The sequence below is a fragment of the Eptesicus fuscus genome, chromosome 4 (genome assembly GCF_027574615.1).
Source record: "Eptesicus fuscus isolate TK198812 chromosome 4, DD_ASM_mEF_20220401, whole genome shotgun sequence".
Classification (NCBI taxonomy): Eukaryota; Metazoa; Chordata; class Mammalia; order Chiroptera; family Vespertilionidae; genus Eptesicus; species Eptesicus fuscus.
Genome location: NC_072476.1, coordinates 9,421,970 through 9,442,402, shown reverse-complemented (window position 1 = coordinate 9,442,402; position 20,433 = coordinate 9,421,970). Strand labels below are relative to the sequence as shown.

Here is a 20,433-nt window from a genome sequence, read left to right as displayed (position 1 = left end):
CTATGGACACAAATGGAAAGGATGGCAGGTGCCCCTGAGCAAAGTTAGCCCCAACAGGAGCAGAGTGAAGAAGGTAGAGGACTGGCATAGTGTGGGGATGATGCCCTCTGAGCAACACTGAGGCCGCAGACCAATCCTGGCACACTGACTACCCCTCAGACTTCAAAGCAGGAAGAGTCCTGTGAGTTTCTGACGGTGCAAGTTCGTTACCTGTCAAAGGCTTCCACCATCGTACAAAGGGGCTGCAAAGACTTAGTTCTGATGTCATTGGTAATGTTTTTCCTCTCCTTAAAGTACCGGCATGAGCCCTGGATGCCATCCTTATTCTCTAAGATCATATGAATGGGGTAGACATCCTCCAAAGGGTCCGGGTCCCTCTTGGACTCCAAAATTCCAGTTTCCAAATCGATTTCTTCATACCTAAGGAGGAAAGCACAAATATCAAGACATAGCTCAGCTTCAGAAATACATGCTTGGCGTGTTCTGAGAACCGCCTGAAGAGATCAGAGAGGGGGAGTGAGACCACTCTGTTTTTCTGAAATGCAGATCATCTTGACAAGCAGTATTCTCTGCCCCAGAAAGCAGAGACCTTTCTAGGAGTCCCAAAGCCACTCCCAAAGCTGAATGCTAGAACGAGAATCACCATCCTGGCCCGAGCGATGGCCTTTTGGTTTCCCTACAAACCTGGTGCCTAGTCTCCAAACCACCACGTCTGGACTTAATGATTCCAAGGTTTTCCTCCCATAAGATGTCATCTTTCCATCTCTTTTTAATGATCTCTCTAGAACCTTCATCCGTTTTTTTGGTTTCAATTATCACCTGTATGTTAACAATTTTCACTATTAAATACTTAATACTCTATTTCCTCCCAAACATCAGTCCCATCTTCAATTGTCTACTACATACCTCAAATTCAATGAAATCAAAACCGAAGTTATGACTGCCTCTTCTTTCCTCCCACAAGTCCCTCCTTGTCCTCCCGGTACCACATTCTCCCAGTTGCCTCTCATAAACAACAGAGACACATCTTTGACTTGTGGATTTTTCTTTTATCCAGTCAGCCAAGTTTGTCAAGTTCTCTTTAGAAATCTTGCTCACATCCTACACTAGTTGAAGCTAAATCCCCTTTACACTTTTCTTAAATATATATTTTTATTGATTTTAGAGAGGAAGAGAAAGGGAGCGATAGAAACATCAATGAGGAGAGAGAATCATTGATCAGCAACCTCATGCACTCGCCCTACTGGGAATTGAGCCTGCAACTGGGGCATATGCCCTGGAATTGAACCATGACCTCTTGGCTCACAGGTCGATGTTCAAACACTGAGCCAAACTGGCTGGGCCCATATACACTTTTCAACCCTTTCTTCCTTGCTCTCTCTGTGACCTCTGCACTATTTACCCCTCCATTCTCAAATCACATCTTCCCCAGCTTCCAGGACACCACTCTGGGCTGCTGCTCTCTCTCTCTCCAGCCACATCTTCCCAGTCCTCTTTTGAAGGTTCCTAGTTGTCCATCCAGCCTTTAAAGGTAGGTGCACCTTAGAATATACATTCTTCTCAAATGCACATGGACCATTCACAAAGACAGACCACATGTTAGGATACAAACCAAGTTTCTACAAGTTGAAAAAGAATGAAATCATATCAAGCATCTTCTCAGATCACAGTGCAATGAAATGAGGAATCAACTACATTAAAAACACTCAAAAACAATAAAACAAATGGAGACCAAATAGCATGTTACTGAACAATGAATGGGTTATCCAAGAGATCAAGAAAGAAATAAAAAACTTCCTAGAAATAAATGAAAATGAACACACAACAATCCAAAATCTCTGGGATACAGCAAAAGCAGTCCTGAGAGGGAAGTTCATAGGCCTATAGGTCTACCACAAAAAACAAGAAAAATCAACAATACTAGTAAATTATTTAACCCTACAACTTAAAGAACTAGAAAGAGAACAATAAGAAAGCCCAGAGTAAGTAGAAGGAGGGAAATAATAAAGATTAGAGCAGAAATAAATGACATAGAGTCTAAAAAACAACACAGAACACACACAAAAAAATCAATGAAACCAAGAGCTGGTTCTTTGAAAGGATAAACAAAATCGACGAACCATTAGCCAGACACATCAAAAAACAGAGAGAGAGAGAGGACCCAAATAAATAAAATCATAAAAGCAGTGAAGTAATGACTGTTACCACAGAAATACAAAGAATTGTACGGAAATACTATGAAGAACTATATGCCAACAAGCTGGACAATGTAGATGAAATGGACAAATTCCTAGAAAAATACCATCTCCCAAAACTGAATCAGGAAGAATCAGAAAACCTGAATAAGCCAACAACAACTGATGAAATAGAAGCAGTAATAATAAAAAAAAAACTCTCAGCAAACAAAATCCCAGGTCCGGATGGCTTCACGGGGGAGTTTTACCAAATGTTCAAACAAGAACTAACACCTATACTCTTCAAACTATTCCAAAAAATCCAAGAGGAAGAAACACTTCCAAACTCTTTTTATGAGGCCAGCATTACCCTAATTCCAAAACCAGATAAAAGACACTACAAAGAAAGAGACTTAAAGGCCAATATCCCTGATGAACATTAGATGCTAAAAGTCCTCAACAGAATATTAGCAAATCGGATCCAAATGGGATTTACTAGTAAAAGATCATACACCATGACCAAGTGGGATTTATTCCAGGGATGCAAGGCTGGTACAATATTCGCAAATCAATAAACATGATACACCACATAAACAAATTTTTAAAAAATCACGATTGTATAAATAGACTCAGAAAAAGCATTTAACAAAATCCAACACCCATTTTTGATAAAATCTCTCAGCACTAGGTCCGGGTGAGGCCACGCGCCCCTGGGTCTGGGAGAGGCCACGCGCCCCTGGGTCTGGGTGAGGCCATGTGTCCCTGGATCCGGGTGAGGCTGGGTCCCGGGGCCGGGTGAGGCCACGCGCCCCTGGGTCTGGGAGAGGCCACGCACCCCTGGGTCTGGGTGAGGCCATGTGTCCCTGGATCCGGGAGAGGCCTTGCGCACCTAGGTCCGGGTGAGGCCACGCGCCCCTGGGTCTGGGTGAGGCCACGTGCCCCTGAGTCCGGGTGAAGCCGTGCCCCTGGGTCCGGCCGAGACCAAACCAGAGGGAGTCGGACCTACGTTACCACCATTTGTCCACCATCCAGAGCTGAGGGGTCAGTGCTGACATGTACACATAAGGAACTGGTGGACATTGAAATTGGGTCTCTAAAGAACTGTTGGTCCAGAAAGAAACTCACTACAGACTGATTCATTTGCCTGTCAGCATAACTATTATTGCTCGTCTCACATTCAGTTCTTATAAGTATATCTCTAGGGACACATGATCTCGCTCATCTAGGGGAAATGATGAACAACATAGACTAATGAACAAGAACAGAACCAGAAACAAGGAGGCATCGATCGGACTAGCGGGCCTCAGAGGGAGGATAGGGGAGGTTGGGGGGAGGGGGGAGAGATCAACCAAAGGACTTGTGTGCATGCATATGAGCCTATCCAATGGTTAAGTTCAACAGGGGGTTGGGGCATCCGTGGGGAGGGGTGTGGGATGGGAATGGGGGGATGAGGACAAATATGTGACACCTTAATCAATAAAGAAATTAAAAAAAAAAACTCTCAGCAAACTGGGAATAGAGGGAGCATATTTGAACATGATAAAGGCCATATATGACAAACCTACAGCCAACATAATACTCAATGGGCAAAAACTAAAACTCCCCTAAGAACAGGAAAAAGACAGGGATGTCCACTTTCATCACTCTTATTCAACATAGTACTGGGAGTTCAAGACCAGTGATCAGACAAGAAGAAGAAATAAAAGGCATCCAAAATGGAAAGGAGAAAGTAAAACTCTCATTATTCACAGATGACATGATAGTACACATAGAAAACCCTAAAGACTCCACCAAAAAACTACTAGATTTAAAAAATGAATTTGGCAATGTAGCAGGATACAAAATGAACACCCCAAAATCAATGGCTTTTTTATACACCAATAATGAATTCTCAGAAAGAGAAACTAAACAAGCAATTCCATTTACCATTCCAAAAAAAATTTTTTTTAAATACTTAGGAATAAACTTAACCAAGGAGGCAAAAGACTTGTATTGGGAAAACTATAGGATGTTGTAGAAAGAGGTAGAAGATATAAACAAGTGGAAGATTATACCATGTTCATGGATTGGTAGAATGAACATCATTAAAATGTCTATACTACCCAAGGCAATCTACAGAATCAATGCAATCCCTATTAAAATATCAACAGCATATTTCACAGATCTAGAACAAATACTCCAAACATTTATAAGGAACCAAAAAAGACCTCTAATAGCCACAGCAATCTTGAGAAAGAAAAACAAAGTTGGAGGAATCACAATACCAGATATCAAGCTATACTACAAAGCCACCATAATCAAAACAACCTGGTACTGGCACAAGAACAGGCATATAGGTCAATGGAACAGAATAGAGACCCCAGAAATTGACTCCAGCCATTATGCTCAATTAATATTTGACAAAGGAGGCAAAAGCATAAAATGGAGTCAAGACAGTCTCTTCAATAAATGGTGTTGGGAAAATTGGAGAGATATAAGCAAAAAATGAAATTGGACCACTAACTTACACCATACACAAGAATAAACTCAAAATGGATAAAAGACTTAAATGTAAGCCCTGAAACCGTAACAATCCTAGAAGAAACCATAGGCAGCAAATTCTCAGACATCTCTCGTAGCAATATGTTTAAAGATATATCTCCTAGGGCAGTGGTCGGCAAACCACGGCTCGCGAGCCACATGCGGTTCTTTGGCCCCTTGAGTGTGGCTCTTACACAAAATACCACGTACCCTAATTAAGTTAATAACAATGTACCTACCTATATAGTTTAAGTTTAAAATATTTGGCTCTCAAAAGAAATTTCAATCGTTGTACTGTTGATATTTGGCTTTGTTGACTAATGAGTTTGCCGACCACTGTCCTAGGACAAAGAAAACTAAGGAGAAAATAAACAAATGGGACTATATCAAAATAAAGAGCTTCTGCCCAGCAAAAGAAACCATCAACAAAATGAAAAGGGAGTCCACTATATGGGAACATATTTGGCAAGGATGCATCTAATAAAGGGTTAATATCCTAAATATATAAGGAACTCATACAACTTAACAGAAGGAAGACAAACAATCCTATTAAAAAATGGGCAAAGGACCTAAATAGACACTTCTCCAAAGAGGACATATAGATGGCCAAAAGACAAATGAAAAAATGCTCAAAGTCATGGATCATCAGAGAGATGCAAATTAAAACGACAATGAGGTATCAACTCACACCTGTCAGAATGGCTACCATCAACAAATCAACAAATGACAAGTGCTGTCGAGGATATGGAGAAAAGGCAACCCTATTACACTGCTGTTGGGAATGCAGACTGGTGGAGCCATTATGGAAAACAGTATGGAGTTTCCTCAAAAATTAAACAGGGAACTATCATTTGACCCAATGATCCCACTTCTAAGAATCTATCCTAAGAAACCCAAAATACCAATCAGAAAGAATGTATGCACCCCTATGTTCATACTAGCACAATTTACAATAGCTAAGATCTGGAAAAAGCTCAAGTGCCCATCAGTAGATGAGTGGATAAAAAAGCTGTGGTACATCTACACCATGGAATACTATGCAGCAGTAAGAAAGAAGGATCTCTTACCCTTTGAGACAGCATGGTGAGACCTGGAGAGTATCATGCTAAGTGAAATAAGTCAGTCAGAGACAGACAAGTATCACATGATCTTACTCATATGTGGAATCTAAGTAACAAAATAAACTGATGAACGGTGTGGATCCAGAAACATGGAAGCATGGAACAGAGTGCGGAATCTCTGAGGGAAGGGGTGGGGGAGGGTGGGTAGGAGATAATCAAACAAAGACCTTGTATGCATATGTGCATGTCCCATGGACACAGACAATGGGCAGTGAGAGCCTGGGGTGGGGAGTGGGGGTGGGCTGGAGGGGGCTAATGGGGGGATAAAGAGGAATATATGTAATACTTTCAACAATAAAGATTTAAAAAGTAATAAATAAACTTGCTATTTACTACTCGATTAGATCCCAGACACCATAAAGTTACACATTAACTTGTAGATTTCTCTCGTAGACAAGATAACCTCAAAAGTTATGGTTTTATTACCCTGTCTGCCAGAAAAATAAATACACACATAAATAAATAAATAAATAAATACATAAATAAATAAATAAATAAATGTAGGTGTACCCGAGGGCCATGTTTTAAGGCTTCTAATCCCACTACGCTCTCTCTTATGGATGATCCTAGCCAACAGCTTTAATTACCAGCCATATGGGATGACTCCACATGCCTAGCTTAGTCCCTCCCCCTCTGACCTGCTTTCACTCCTTTGAAGCCAGGTGTTTACTAAACAGAATCTCCACTTGCATAACCCAAAGGAATCTCAAACACAATGTGTCTCAGAGTATATTCAACACCTTTCCCACCTCGCCCCAAACTCAACCACTGTGCTGCTCTTCTGTCCCCTACCTCAGTGAAGGGGGCATCAGTATTCACCCAGGTGCCCACACATCAGGAACAGGAGGTTCATCATCCTTGATTCGCACTTTTCCTTTTACCCCACATCCAATAAGTCATCAAATGCTCTTGATTCTTCTGCCTCATCTCTTCATTCTCAACCCCACTATGGTAAACTAAACCATAACTGGTTGTTCATGATTGGATTACTAAAAACCTCTCAACTTCCCTCGCTGCCCCTAATCTAACCCTCCCTTCAGAGGCTTCCAACTGTCCTTTGGTAAAGGATCAACTCTTTAAGGGCTGAAAACACCTTTGATTACTTCTCCAGTCCAATTTGGTTAATAAGGACAGAGTATTTTTTTGTACCCAAGCTTCTTGTAATCAAATTCTGAGTTATGCCCTCACTAGTTGATGGCCTTGAACAAGTCACTTCACCTCTTTGATACCTCCAATTTCTCTTCAGGAAAATAAGGATAATAATACCTACCTCTTAAGGTTGTTGTAAAAACTAACTTGCTATATGTCAGGATCTTAGAACAGTCCCAGCTCACAATAAGCATACATTTAAGTGTCAACTACTATTCTTCATTCCCTCCCTCCAGTTCTACACTTCCACCAAACAACTCATTTCTCTTCCTCCAGGCTTCCACATTTGCTGTTCTCTGTTCAGAATACTCTGCCAACTGGCCAACTAAACCCAAGTCTTGTTTTGGGACAGTATTGCCTCTCGCAACCTCTCCTCTTCCTCACAACATGGTTTAAGAGCAAAGACTCTGAAGACAGATGGCCTGCGTTCAAATCAACACACAGTCACTTACAATCTCCCTAACTGGACAGCTTATTTACTTATTTTCTCTTCCTTAACTCTTCTGCAAAATGGGGAAGGTAACAGCATCCACCTCCTAGAGTCACTGTGAGGATGAAGTTGGGTTTAATTTCCTGAAGCTCCCACAACATGGTCTTAGAATAGTGCCAGGCCAATAATAAGCACTCAATAAATTCTAGCTATTATTATTATTATTATTGCTAAGCTTGTTATACAGATCTCATTCCTCCTGTCCCCAGTGTTTTAAAAAAATTTATTGACTTTAGAATGAAAGGAAGGAAGGGAGAGAGAGAGGTTTGTTGTTCCACTTATTTATGCATTGGTTGATTCTTGTATGTGCCCTGGCAGGGGCATATGGGGACGACGCTTCATCCCACTGAGCTACCCGCCAGGACCTGTCTCTGGTCTTGGCCTGAACTGCTTTCCCACTCCAATCCCACCCTCCACTCTAGAGGAAATACTCTCTGAAGCTTGAATAATATCCCCCAGTCCTGCTCACCATCACCCCAAACTTACACACGGATATAATGGGACATCAGCAGACGACTCCCACATCCATCAGACCATGACCCCCAACTCCATCAGACGCAGGGGCCCCGCCAGGCTTGAGGGACCCCAAATCAGCTTCACACAGAGCTCCCACCCCCATTTGACCCCCGGTTCTCCGACGGCTCCACTCCTTTCTCCACCTTCCTTCCATCAGAACCTGGTCCCCTTTGGCTCCATCGGACCCCGGCTCTGGGCCTGCCCGCCCGCCCGCCCGCCCGCGCCCGCCAGGCCGAGCCGCTGACCGGTCCTGCAGCTGGAGGTCGGGTCGCTCCCGAGGCTCCACATAGAAGCTGATGCCCGGGTGCGTGGCGAGGGCCCTCCATAGAAACTCCTGCGTGTAGGGCTCCAAAGGCAGCGGGAAGGGCGGCACGCGCGTCTCCAGGCGGCTCCACAGCGCGGGCAGACACAGGCCATCAAGCCCCTCCAGGGCCACCTCGTCCAACAACGACTCCAGCGCGTCCATTGCTACTTCAGTTAGCAGCGCCCGGGGCGCCTGCGCACTGCGCCGCCGAGGACCCCGGTCCAGCGCGCCTGCGCACGACGGTGGGCCACTCCGGAGGCGGGTCGGACCCCGCGATCGGAGGAGGAGTTTCAGAGCGCCTACGTAACGTCATCCCTTTGGAGGGCGGGCTCAGCCAGTGAAGCTCCGCCGCCATTGGTCCGCAAACCCGCAGTAACCAGGGGAACTGCAAACAGTGCAGAGACCGCTTCCGGTTTGAGCACCCGGAACCACCGCCTCTAGGGATGGACGGTGAGTGTTCGTTGGCTCCTCCGGGAGGTCGAGGAGTTATTCTCCCATCTCTCCTCAGGCTTCCCTTCCCCCAGTGCCCCCCTCCCCCGGCGGGCAGAATGCCAAGCTACAGACCCCTGGACCACCACTGCCTGCCCCAAGGTGGTCTCGGGTCTGAGGGGAAGGAAGCCTTAGTGGTCCGGGATGGGGAGGAGAGGCTGGGGGAGTGGTCGTGTAGGAACCCGGTACTGGCCGGGGCTCAGTGAAGGGGTCTGGGTAGGGAAAGAAGTAAACGTCTGAGGAGGCTCTTGTGAGTCCTAGGATGTGGACTTGTGGGATATGGGAGTCGGCATGGGAGTCGGTGTGGCGGCAAACCTCATGGGGCGTGCAGTCCACCTGCTGGGAAACGGGACTTGGTCTGGGAGGGGTGGGCGGAGACTAGGGAATACTCTCTTCTGTGCCTCGACGGTAATAATTAGTACTGTTCAGAGCCAGGAACTCCGTTCGTGCTGTCAAGCAACACCTCGCGAAGCTTCATCATAGCCCTTTGAGTTGAGTGTTGTCATCCCACTTTGCAAATGAGGGAACTGAAGCTCAGAGAAGTGAAATAACTTGCCCCCGTCCAGCCAGCCAGCAAGTGGCAGAGTGAGAAAGGAACCCAGACAGACACTGTCTCTGGAGCTGAATTGTGGAGTTTGAGGTTCGGAAGGGGCTTTAGAGACCCTCCATTCCAGATGCTGCAAATGCAGGTATCTGCAAGGGCAAGCCCAGTGGGCTGGATTGGGCTGTGACTGAAAATCAATCCGTCTGAAAGGGAGGCTTCTCACTCAGCTACTGCCAATTACTTTTTTGGGGCACCTCTCAAAACACCATGAGGGCCAACCCATCTGAAGGCCAGATGCAAGCTGTGGGCCACCATTTAGGGGTCCCTGATTAGAATCTTGGAATTGACCATTGGAAGCAGTCTAAAAATAGGCTATGCTGGTATTCTCATTTTGTAGATGGGAAGGCTAATGTCTGGAGAGACTAGTAGGGTCTGTGCTGGAATCCAGATCGTTTTTCTCATTTTACCACTGCCCCTCTCTTCTGGTGAATTGGTTCCTTTGTGATACCTACTTAATGCAGTGTGGAAAAAATTTAATTAACAGTCTGTTATGTGCTTAAAACATCTTTGCCCTTTGTACTTCAGAGGTAGTATAAAATGTCATTTGCTAACTTGCCCTGTGGAAAGGTCAGTATAATATTGCTATAGAACAATCATCAAATCTTTTTGGTCTCAGGATGCCTTTATACTGTTACCTCAAAAGAGCTTTGTTTATGTATATCTATGCTATTTAACATATCAGAAATTAAAGTTGAGAAAATCTTAAAACAATTAATTTAAAAATAACCCATTACTTCTGAATATAATAATACCTTTAGTTAAAAACAGCTATATTTCCCCCCCACCCCCCCAATTAGTAGGAATAGTGGAATTATTTTACATTTCCCCAAATTTCTCCAATATCTGGTTTAACAGAAAATAGCTAGACTCTTGCCAGGGCCAGTGTGGCTCTGTTGATTGAGCATCGTTCTGTGCACGGAGGGGTCTCCAGTTCGATTCCCCTTCAGGGAACATGCCTGGGTTTTGGGCTTGATCCCCAATTAGGGTTCATGTGGGAGGCAGCTGATCTATGTTTCTCTCACATCAATGTTTCTCTCTCCCTCTCCCTTCTCTCTCTAAAATCAATCAAAACATATTTTTAAAAAAAGAAAAAGAAAATAGTTAGACTCTCATTTTGGCTTCAGCAACCAGCCTGATGTACTAGTGTATGAAAAAATCAGGTGTCACACAGATATACAGTGGTAACGGAATATTTTAATTGCCTTTTCTGGTTAACTGTTTTGTGCTCTGTTACATTAAAATCCACTTGTCTATCTTGCTTTTCCATTGGATATTTTACCCATGTATGATTTTATAACTTAGGCATTGGTCATTTGGAAAATGTTACTTCGGTGATTTATGCAATTCTTCCAAATGTTGTTGTTGGAAATCTCATTACACAGTATGAAATGGCATATCCTATCTCAGGCATCCTCAAACTACGGCCCGCGGGCCACATGCGGGTGTTTTTGCCGTTTTGTTTTTTTTTACTTCAAAATAAGATGTGCAGTGTGCATAGGAATTTGTTCATAGTTTTTTTTAAACTATAGTCCGGCCCTCCAACGGTCTGAGGGACAGTGAACTGGCCTCCTGTTTAAAAAGTTTGAGGACCCCTGTCCTATTTAATAAAAACTTAATATGCAAATCATCCGAACAGCAGAATGACCAGTGGAACCACTGGTCACTATGATGCACACTGACCACCAGGGGGCAGACGCTCAATGCAGGAGCTGCCCCTTGGTGGTCAGTGGGGGAGCGCAGCTCAGCCAGAAGCTGGGCTCATGGCTGGTGAGCTCAGGAGGCGGTGGTGGGAGCCTCTCCCACCTCTGTGGCAGCTCTAAGGAGCAGCGAGATGAGAGGTAAGGAGCAGTGAGCAGGTGGGTGGTAAGGAGTGAGGGGTCCCGGACTGAGAGAGGGTGCAGGCCAGGCTGAGGGACCCCCCACCCCCTAGTGCACGAGTTTCGTGCACTGGGCCTCTAGTTATTATGTAATATCAAAAAAAGCACATTCGTTAGTATCACCACCTATCTCATTTTTGTAAAAAGAGTTTAACTGTTGGGATGCTACTAAACTCAAGCTATTAAACAAACAAGCTTTCTATTTGTTTACACTTGAAAGCTTGAATTTTATCATTAGCAACAGATATTGTCAGTTGTTTCCCTGAAGTGAAAGGTTTACTTTTGTATTTGAAAAAGTGTTTGCTAAACCACCCAAATCTGAATAACTATAGCTTGTCTATTCTTTTTTCCCCCTTTAATTCTTTATTGTTTAAATTATTACACATGACTCCTTTTTCCCCTGTTGACCTCTCCCTGGCACTCCCACCCCCCAGCACATGCCCTCACCTAGTGTCTGTGTCCATTGGTTATGCTTATATGCATGCATACAAATCCTTTGGTTGATCTCTTACACCTTCCTCCCCCTAATTCTCTCCTGCCCTCTCTCTGAGGTTTGATGGTCTGTTGGATGCTTCTCTGTCTCTGGATCTATTTTTGTTCATTATGTTCCACAAATGAGTGAGATCATGTGATATTTATCTTTCTCCCACTGGCTTATTTCGCTTAGCATAATGCTCTCCAGGTCCATCCATGCTGTTGAGAATGGTAAGAGTTCTTTCTTTTTTACAACAGCATAGTATTCCATTGTGTAGATGTACCACAGTTTTTTAATCCGTTCATCTGCTGATGGGCACTTAGGCTGTTTCCAAATCTTAGCTATGGTGAATTGTGCTACTATGAACATAGGGGTGCATATATCCTTTCTGATTGGTGTTTCTGTTTTCTAGGGATATTGTCCTAGAAGTGGGATTACTGGGTCAAATGGAAGTTGCATTTTTAAATTTTTGAGGAAATTTCATACTGTTTTCCACAGTGGCTGTACCAGTCTGCATTCCCACCAGCAGTGCATGAGAGTTCCTTTTTCTCCACATCCTCGCCACCACTTGTCATTTGTTGACTTGTTGCTGATAGCCATTCTGACAGGTGTGAGATGGTACCTCATTGTCGTTTTGATTTGCATCTCTCAGATGATAGTGACTTTGAGCATGTTTTCATATGTCTCTTGGTCTTCTGTATGTCCACTTTTGAAAGGTGTCTATTTAAATCCTTTGCCCATTTTTTGATTGGGTTGTTTATCTTCCTTTTGTTAAGATGTATGAGTTCCCTATAAATTTTTGAGATTAGGCCCTTATCGGATATAACATTGGCAAATATGTTCTCCCATGCAGTGGGCTTTCTTGTTGTTTTGTTGATGTTTCTTTTGCTGTGCAGGAGCTTTTTATTTTGATGTAGTCCCATTTGTTTATATTCTTTTTAGTTTTCTATTGTCCTAGGAGCTTTATCGGTAAAGATATTGCTACTACATATGTCTGATATTTTGCTGCCTGTGGATTCTTCTAAGATTTTTAGGTTTCCCCTCTTAACATTTAAGTCCTTTATCCATTTTGAGTTTATTTTTGTGTATGGTGTAAGTTGGTCTAGTTTCTTTCTTTCTTTCTTTCTTTCTTTCTTTCTTTCTTTCTTTCTTTCTTTCTTTTTTTTTTGATATATCTGTCCCATTTTTCCAACACCATTTATAGAAGAAACTGTCTTGACTCCATTGTATGCTCTTGCCTCCTTTGTCAAATATTAATTGAGCATAATGGCTTGGGTCGATTTCTGGGTTCTCTGTTCTGTTCCATTGGTCTATATGCCTGTTCTTGTGCCAGTACCAGGCAGTTTTGAGAACAGTGGCTTTGTAATATAGCTTGATATCTGGTACTGTGATCCCTCCAACTTTGTTCTTCTTTCTCAGGGTTGCTGTGGCTATTCAGGGTCTTTTTTTTTTATTCCGTATGAATTTTTAGAGAGTTTGTTCTAGGTCTGTGAAATATGCCATTGGCATTTTTTAAAAAATAAATCGTTATTGTTCCGATTATTACAGTTGTTCCTCTTTTTCCTCCCATAGCTCCCCTCCACCCGATTCCCACTCCACCCTATGCCCTTACCCCCCCCCCATCCCACTGTCCTCATCCATAGGTGTAAGATTTTTGTCCAATCTCTTCCCGTACCCCCCACACCCCCTCCCCCCTGAGAATTGTCAGTCCGCTCCCTTTCTATGCCCCTGATTCTATTATATTCACCAGTTTATTCTGTTCGTCAGATTTTTTATTCACTTGATTTTTAGATTCACTTGTTGATAGATATGTATTTCTTGTTCATAATTTTTATCTTTACCTTCTTCTTCTTCCTCTTCTTAAAGACTACTCTTCAGCATTTCATATAATACTGGTTTGGTGGTGATGAACTCCTTTAGCTTTTTCTTCCTTGCCGAGCATCTAGGGAGGGGAAGCAGCCACTGTCCCCAAGGCCAACTTCCAGAGGCCAGCAGTACTGGTCTGTTGGTGCATGGCCCATTCTTCGGAGATTGGACCTGCAGGACTACTGAGGGAGTGAGTGGCTGCTGCCAGGTTGGTGGGCTGCCTGGATGGGTCCGTCAGCTGAGCTGTGCTCCTGCTGTAGGAGTGCACTGACCACCAGTGGGCAGCTCCTGCTTTCAACATCTGCCCCTAGTGGTCAGTGCACAACATAGCAACTGGTCGACTAGTTGTTCCGGTTGTTCGGTTGTAATGGTCGCTTAGGCTTTTATATATATACCAGAGGCCCGGTGCACAAAATTCATACAGGGGGCTCAGCCCTCACTGCTGCAGCGGCTTGCCTCGGCCCTCACAGCCCCGGCTTCATCTGGAAGGTCGTCCGGAAGGTTGTTCAGCTGTCCAGTCTAATTAGCATATTATGCTTTATATATATATGTGTATGTATGTATATATACATATATACATATATATACATACACACACACACACACTATATATGTATATGTATATATATATGTATATATATGTATATATATGTATCCCTTTACCACTACCTCCAGCCCTTCAACATACCTCATCCCTGTAAAGCTGTCAGCCTGCTATCTATGAGTCTGTCTCTATTTTGCTTATTCAATTTCCTCATTAGATTGCACATATGAATGAAATCATATGGTTCTAGTACTTGCATTTCTCTGACTGGCTTATTTCACTTAGTATAATGCTGTACAGGTCCATCCATGCTCTTCGAAAGGGTAAGATTTCCTTCCTTTTTATGGCAGAGTAGTATTTCATTGTGTAAAAGTACCACAGCCTTTTATGCACTGATCTACTGATGGGCACTTGGGCTTTTTCCACATCTTGGCTGTTATAAATAATGCTGCAATGAATACATACTCTTTCAAATTAGTGTTTTGGGTTTCTTCGGATAAATTCCCAGAATTGTTTGAGGTAACTCCATACTCCTTTCCACAGTGGCCGCACCAATCTGGATTTCCATAACAATGCACGAGGGTTCCCATTTCTCCATATCCTCGCCAACACTTGTTGATTTATTGATGTTAGCCATTCTCACAGATGTGAGATGATATCTCATTGTGGTTTTAATATGCATTTCTCTGATGTTTAGTGATATTGAGCATCTTTTCATATGTCTACTGGCCATCTATATGTCCTCTTTGGAGAAGTGCCTATTCAGGGCTTTTGCCCATTTTTAAATTAGATTTTTTTTTTTAGTGTTGAGTTTATATGTTCTTTATAAATTTTGGAAATTAACCCCTTATCACATGTATCATTGCCAAATATGTTCTCCCGTTCTGTGGGTCATCGTTTCATTTTGTTGATGATTTCCTTTGCTGTACAAAAACTTTTTAGTTTGATGTAGTCCCATCTGTTTATTTTTTCTTTTGTTTCCCTTGCCTCAAGGAGATATTTCAGAAAAAATATTGCTGTGAGAAATGTCTGAGATTTTACTTCCTATGTTTTCTTCTAGGATTTTTATGGTTTTGAGCCTAACATTTCAGTCTTTAATCCATTTGAAGTTTATTCTGTTGTTTGATGTATGTTTTTGCCTCCTTTGTCAAATATTAATTGACGATAAAGTTGTGGGTTTATTCTGGGCTCTCTATTTTGTTCCATTGATCTATACATCTGTTTTTATGCCAGTACCATACTATTTTGATTATTATGGCCTTGTAGTATAGTTTGATACCAGATAATGTGATTCTTCCAATTGTATTCCTCTTTCTCAATATTACTGTGGCTATTCAGGGTCTTTTGTGGTTCCATGTAAATTGTTGGAATATTTATTCTAGTTCTGTGAAATACACCATTGATATCTTCATAGGAATTGTGTTGAATCTATCTATAAATTGCTTTGGGTGGAGTAAACATTTTTATGATATTAATTCTTCCTACCCATGAACATGGTATAGGCTTCCATTTATTTGTATCTTCACTCTTTTTCTTCAGTGTCTTTTACATCCTTGGTTAAATTTATTCGTAGGTATTTTATTCTTTTTGAAGCAATTGTAATGGGATTGTTTTCTTAGTTTCCCTTTCTGATAGTCCATTATTGGTGTATAAAAATGATTTCTGGATATTTATTTTGTATCTCTCTACTTAATTCATTTATCAGTTCTAGTAGTAGTTTTGTGGGATCTTTAGGGTTTTCTGTATATAATATCATGTCAACTGCAAATAATGACAGTTTTATTTCTTCCTTCCCAATTTAGATGCCTTTTATTTCTTCTTGTCTGATGGCTGTGGTTAGGATTTCTAGGACTATGTTGAATAAGAGTAGTGAAAGCATACATCTCTGTCTTGTTCCTAATATTAAGGAAACACTTGTTGTTTTTTTGCCCATTGAGAGTATGATGTTGGCTGTGGGTCATATATGACCTTCATTATGTTGAAGTATCTTCCCTCTGTTCCCAGTTCTGAGGGTTTTATCATAAACTAGTGGCCTATTGCATGAAATTTGTGCATGGTGTGGGGGGGGAGGGTTCCCTCAGCCTAGCCTGCACCCTCTCCAATTGGACATCCCTCTCGTAATCTGGAACAGCTGGCTCTTAACTGCTCACCTATCTGCCTGCCTGATTGCCCCTAACTGCCCTCCCCTGCCGGCCTGATCATGCCCCCAACTGCCTTTGCCTGCCTGATCTTGCCCCCAACTGCCCTCCCCTGCAGGCCTGGTTGCCCCCAACTGCCCTCCCCTGCTGGTCTAATCTCGCCCCCAACTGCCCTCCCCTGCCATCCTGATCTCACCCCCAGCGGCCCTCCCCTGCCAGTCTGATCTTGCCTGCAACTGCCCTCCCCTGCAGGCCTGATCTAGCCCCCAACTGCCCTCCTCTGTTGGCAAATTTGTTTCTGATTGGTTGGTTTCTATGCCAGTCAGCGTCAAAAGCTCCGCCACCTAGGCAGCCATTGGCTCCTCACAGTTGACCCAGATTTGGTTCTGATTGGTCAGTTTCTATGCCTGACAGCGTCAAAAGCTCCGCCTCCTAGGCAGCCATTGGTTCCTCACACTTCACCCAGATTTGGTTCTGATTGGTCAGTCTCTATGCCAGTCAGTGTCAAAAGCTCTGCCTCCTAGGCAGCCATTGGTTCCTCACACTTCACCCAGATTTGGTTCTGATTGGTCGGTTTCTATGCCAGTTAGCATCTCTGGGCCTATCAATGGGGCCTGTTCAGAAAAGGGGCTGATCAGCAGCCCCGGTGGAGGACTGGAGAGAAATGGAGGCGTGGCTTCTGGCCAGACTGGGAGAGAAAGAGAGAGGCAAGTGCTTATCAAAAGCTGCCACAGAGGCAACAAATCAGTTCCTGCTTGTCTCTTCAGGCCTCTCTCTAGCCCTGATTCGAAGCCCTCTTAGGAGTCAGTGTTGGGGCACTGCGCCTGCAGCGGAAGCAGTCACCACTGGGGTGCGACAGAAACCCAGCGCTGACTGCAGGACTGACTTCTGGTTGGTTGAGCCTCAGTCATTACCAGTTGTTACGACCCAGGGTTTTTATATATTAGGATAGGTGCTGAATTTTATAAAATGCTTTTTCTGCATCTATTGATATGATCATGTGATTTTTACCCTTCATGTTGTTTATGTGATGTATCATGCTTATTGATTTGCTGATGTTGTACCAACCTTACACCCTTGGAATAAATCCCACTTGATCATGGTGCATAATCTTTTTAATGTATTGCTGGATCCAATTTGCTTATATTTTGCTGAGGATTTTAGCATCTTTGTTTAGGAATATTAGCCTATAATTTTTTTCTTTGTAATGTCTTTATCTGGTTTTGGAATTAGGATAATGCTGGCCTTGTAATATGAGCTTGGGAGTCTTCATCTTAAATCATTTGGAATAGTTTTCAAAGGATAGGTATTAGCTCTTTGAATGTTTGGTAAAAATGACCTTTGAAGCAATTCAGTCCAGGACTTTTGTTTGTTGGGAGTTTTTTGATTACTGCTTCAGTTTTACTAGTTGCAATCTGTCTATTCAAATTTTCTTATTTTTCCTGATTTGGTTTTAAAAGATTATATGTTTTTAGGAATTTATCCATTTCTTCTAACTTGTCCAATTTGTTGGCATATCATCGCTCATAATATTTTTTTACAATCCTTTGTATTTCTTTGGTGTTGGTGTTACTTCTCCTCTTTCATTTCTGGTTTATTTATTTGGGTCCTTTCTCTTTTTTTCTTGATGAGTCTGGTTAAAGGTTTATCTATCTTGTTTATCATTTCAAAGAACCAGCTCTTGGTATAACTGATCTTTTGTATTGTTTTTTTTTAGACTCCCTTTATTCTTTCCTTCCTGCTGCTCACTTTTGTGTTTGTTTTTCTTTTTGAAATTCCTTTAAGTGTAAAGGTAGATTGTTTGAAATCTTTCTTGTTTCTTGACATAGCCCTGTAATGCTATGAATTTCTGTCTTAGGACTGCTTTTGTTGTGACCCTTAGATTTTGGGTTGTTGTGTTCTCATTTTCATTTGTTTCAAGGTATCTATTGATTTCTTCTTTGATCTCACTATTAAACCATTTATTATTCACTAACATGTTATTTAGCCTCCATGTCTTTGTGTGTTTTTCAGTTTTTTTTTCTTGTGATTAATTTCTAGTTTTATACATTGTGGTTAGCTAAGATGCTTGATATGATTTCAGTCTTCTTAACTTTACTGAGACTTGTTTTGTGTCCTGTTATGTATTCTATTCTAGAAAATGTTTCATGCGCACCTAATAGAATGTATATTCTGCTGCTTTGGGGTGAAATGCTCTGAAGATATAATTTAAACCGTCTGATCTAGAGTGTTACTTAATGTCACTGTTTCCTTATTGATTTTCTGTCTGGAAGATCTATCCATTGATATCAGTGGCATGTTAAAGTACCCTACTATGAATGTATTATAGTCAGTCTCTTCCTTTATGTCCATCAAGATTTGCTTTACATATTTAGGTGTTCCTATGTTAAATGTTGTTGGATTGCTCCCTTTATCATTATGTAGTATCCTTCTTTGTCTCTTACTATAGCCTTTATTTTAAAGTCTATTTTGTAAGATACAAGTATTGCTACCTTAGCTTGTTTTCCTTTTCATTAGCATGAAATATGTTTTCCCAACCCTTTACTTTCAGTCTGTGTGTAGCTTTTGTTCTGAGGTAGGTCTCTTGTAGACAGCTTGTGTATGGATCTTGTTTTCTTATCCATTTAGCTACCTTATGTCTTTTGATTGGAGCATTTAAGCCATTTACATTTAAAGTGATTATTGATAGTTTTATATTTATTGTTTTATTCTTTTATTTCTTTTTAAAAAATATCTTTATTGATTTCAGAGAGGAAGGGAGAAGGAGAGAGAGATAGAAACATTAATGATGAGAATCATTGATCGGCTGCCTCCTGCATGCGTTACACTGGGGATTGAGCCTGCAACCCAGGCATGTGCCCTGACCAGGAATCAAACTATGACCTCTTGTTCATAGGTTGATACTCAACCACTGAGCAATGTTGGCCAGGCTGCTGTTTTATTATCTTAATTATGTTCTTCTGTGGGTTTTTTTTTCCCCTTTTCATTCTCCTCTTCTCCCTCCCCCCTACCTATCCTCCTTTTCCTTTCTTCTTTGTTCTCTCTTTTTTCTTCTTCACCCTTTAACATTTCAGCTATTGTAAATGGAGGTGAGTTCCTACCTACTCTGCCACCCTCTTGGATCTCTTAAAAAATGACATCATATACAATATACAACGTATGGCTTGTTCAGCTGGCAACTCAGTCATGCAAGTGTTTTCTGGGATTAGCCATTGTACTTGGGCTTGTAGCAGAAACACTTTAAGTGTACTTCCCATTTTATTCACACAAAATATTTAAAAATGTGTACTCATGGGCTGCTGAGATGTAATAAAGTAACTTTTACTGTTTCTTCAGGACACCATAAGTAAAAGTGATATTTTTTGTTTATTTTATTGTGAGTACATGTAAGTAAAGAATAATGACTACTAGTACAGTTTGGTGCCACTGCCTTGTATCCACTTAGGCTACAAGCAATTTTACCTACTGTTGCTTTTGCATCATCAGTACAAATGATCAACACAGTGAAAAAGGCTTAGAATTATGAGGAAAATTGTTTTGTGCTTGGGAATCTCTCTTTCTCGTAGGATCAGTGGAATACACATGAGAAACATTGCTAAACTATTTTCAAGAAGTCTGCTTAATCACCTCTAATTGTTATCATCTCAGCTCTCCTAGAGCAGTGGTTGCCAACCTTTTGGACCTCACGGACCAACAGTGGTCCGCAGACCACCGGTTGGCAACTGCTGTCCTAGAGCATTGTTATGCCCCAGTGGAGGAACCTGTTCATTTTCAGATTGGTTCCAAAGGAAAAACTTCATTGTCTTTAAGAAAGTATTTGCCCTAAGATTAGATTTCAAAGGATCCCTTTTTCCATTTCAATTTTTAAAACGTTGACTTATATACCTTTTTATAGGCACACTAGAGGCCTGTTGCATGAAAATTCATGCACTGGAGCGGGGGGTCCCTTAGCCTGGCCTGCCCCCTGTCACAGTCCTGGAGCCCTTAGGGGCGGGAGGCGACGCCCCAACACACCTCTGCTGCTGCCACTGCCAGCAGCACAAGCCTTGGTTGGTCCTTGTTACCTGAGCCTCGGGTGGCCCTGGGTGGCTGGGCAGCCGCCATCTGAGACTTGCCTGCACCTCGGGCCAGCCCTGGGCAGCTGGGGGACTCCGGAGGCAGGCGTA

At 42.3% G+C, this 20,433-nt stretch overlaps 2 protein-coding genes across 2 annotated transcripts in view; one reads left to right on the top strand and one right to left on the bottom strand.

Annotated features, from left to right (window-relative positions):
* Positions 1-8,465, bottom strand: part of GTF3C1 (general transcription factor IIIC subunit 1) — an 86,843-nt gene extending 78,378 nt beyond the window's left edge. Inside the window, exons 1-2 of the mRNA XM_028134129.2 lie at positions 8,216-8,465; positions 211-420 (exon numbers count right to left, since the gene is read on the bottom strand). Of these exons, the coding sequence (XP_027989930.2) occupies positions 211-420; positions 8,216-8,436 (431 nt within the window). The 5' untranslated portion in view covers positions 8,437-8,465. The remainder of the gene's footprint in view (positions 1-210; positions 421-8,215) is intronic.
* A 238-nt stretch (positions 8,466-8,703) lies between these two features.
* The window catches only part of KATNIP (katanin interacting protein), a 203,661-nt gene continuing 191,931 nt past the window's right edge, over positions 8,704-20,433 (top strand). Inside the window, exon 1 of the mRNA XM_054714549.1 lies at positions 8,704-8,724. Within this exon, the coding sequence (XP_054570524.1) occupies positions 8,718-8,724 (7 nt within the window). The 5' untranslated portion in view covers positions 8,704-8,717. The remainder of the gene's footprint in view (positions 8,725-20,433) is intronic.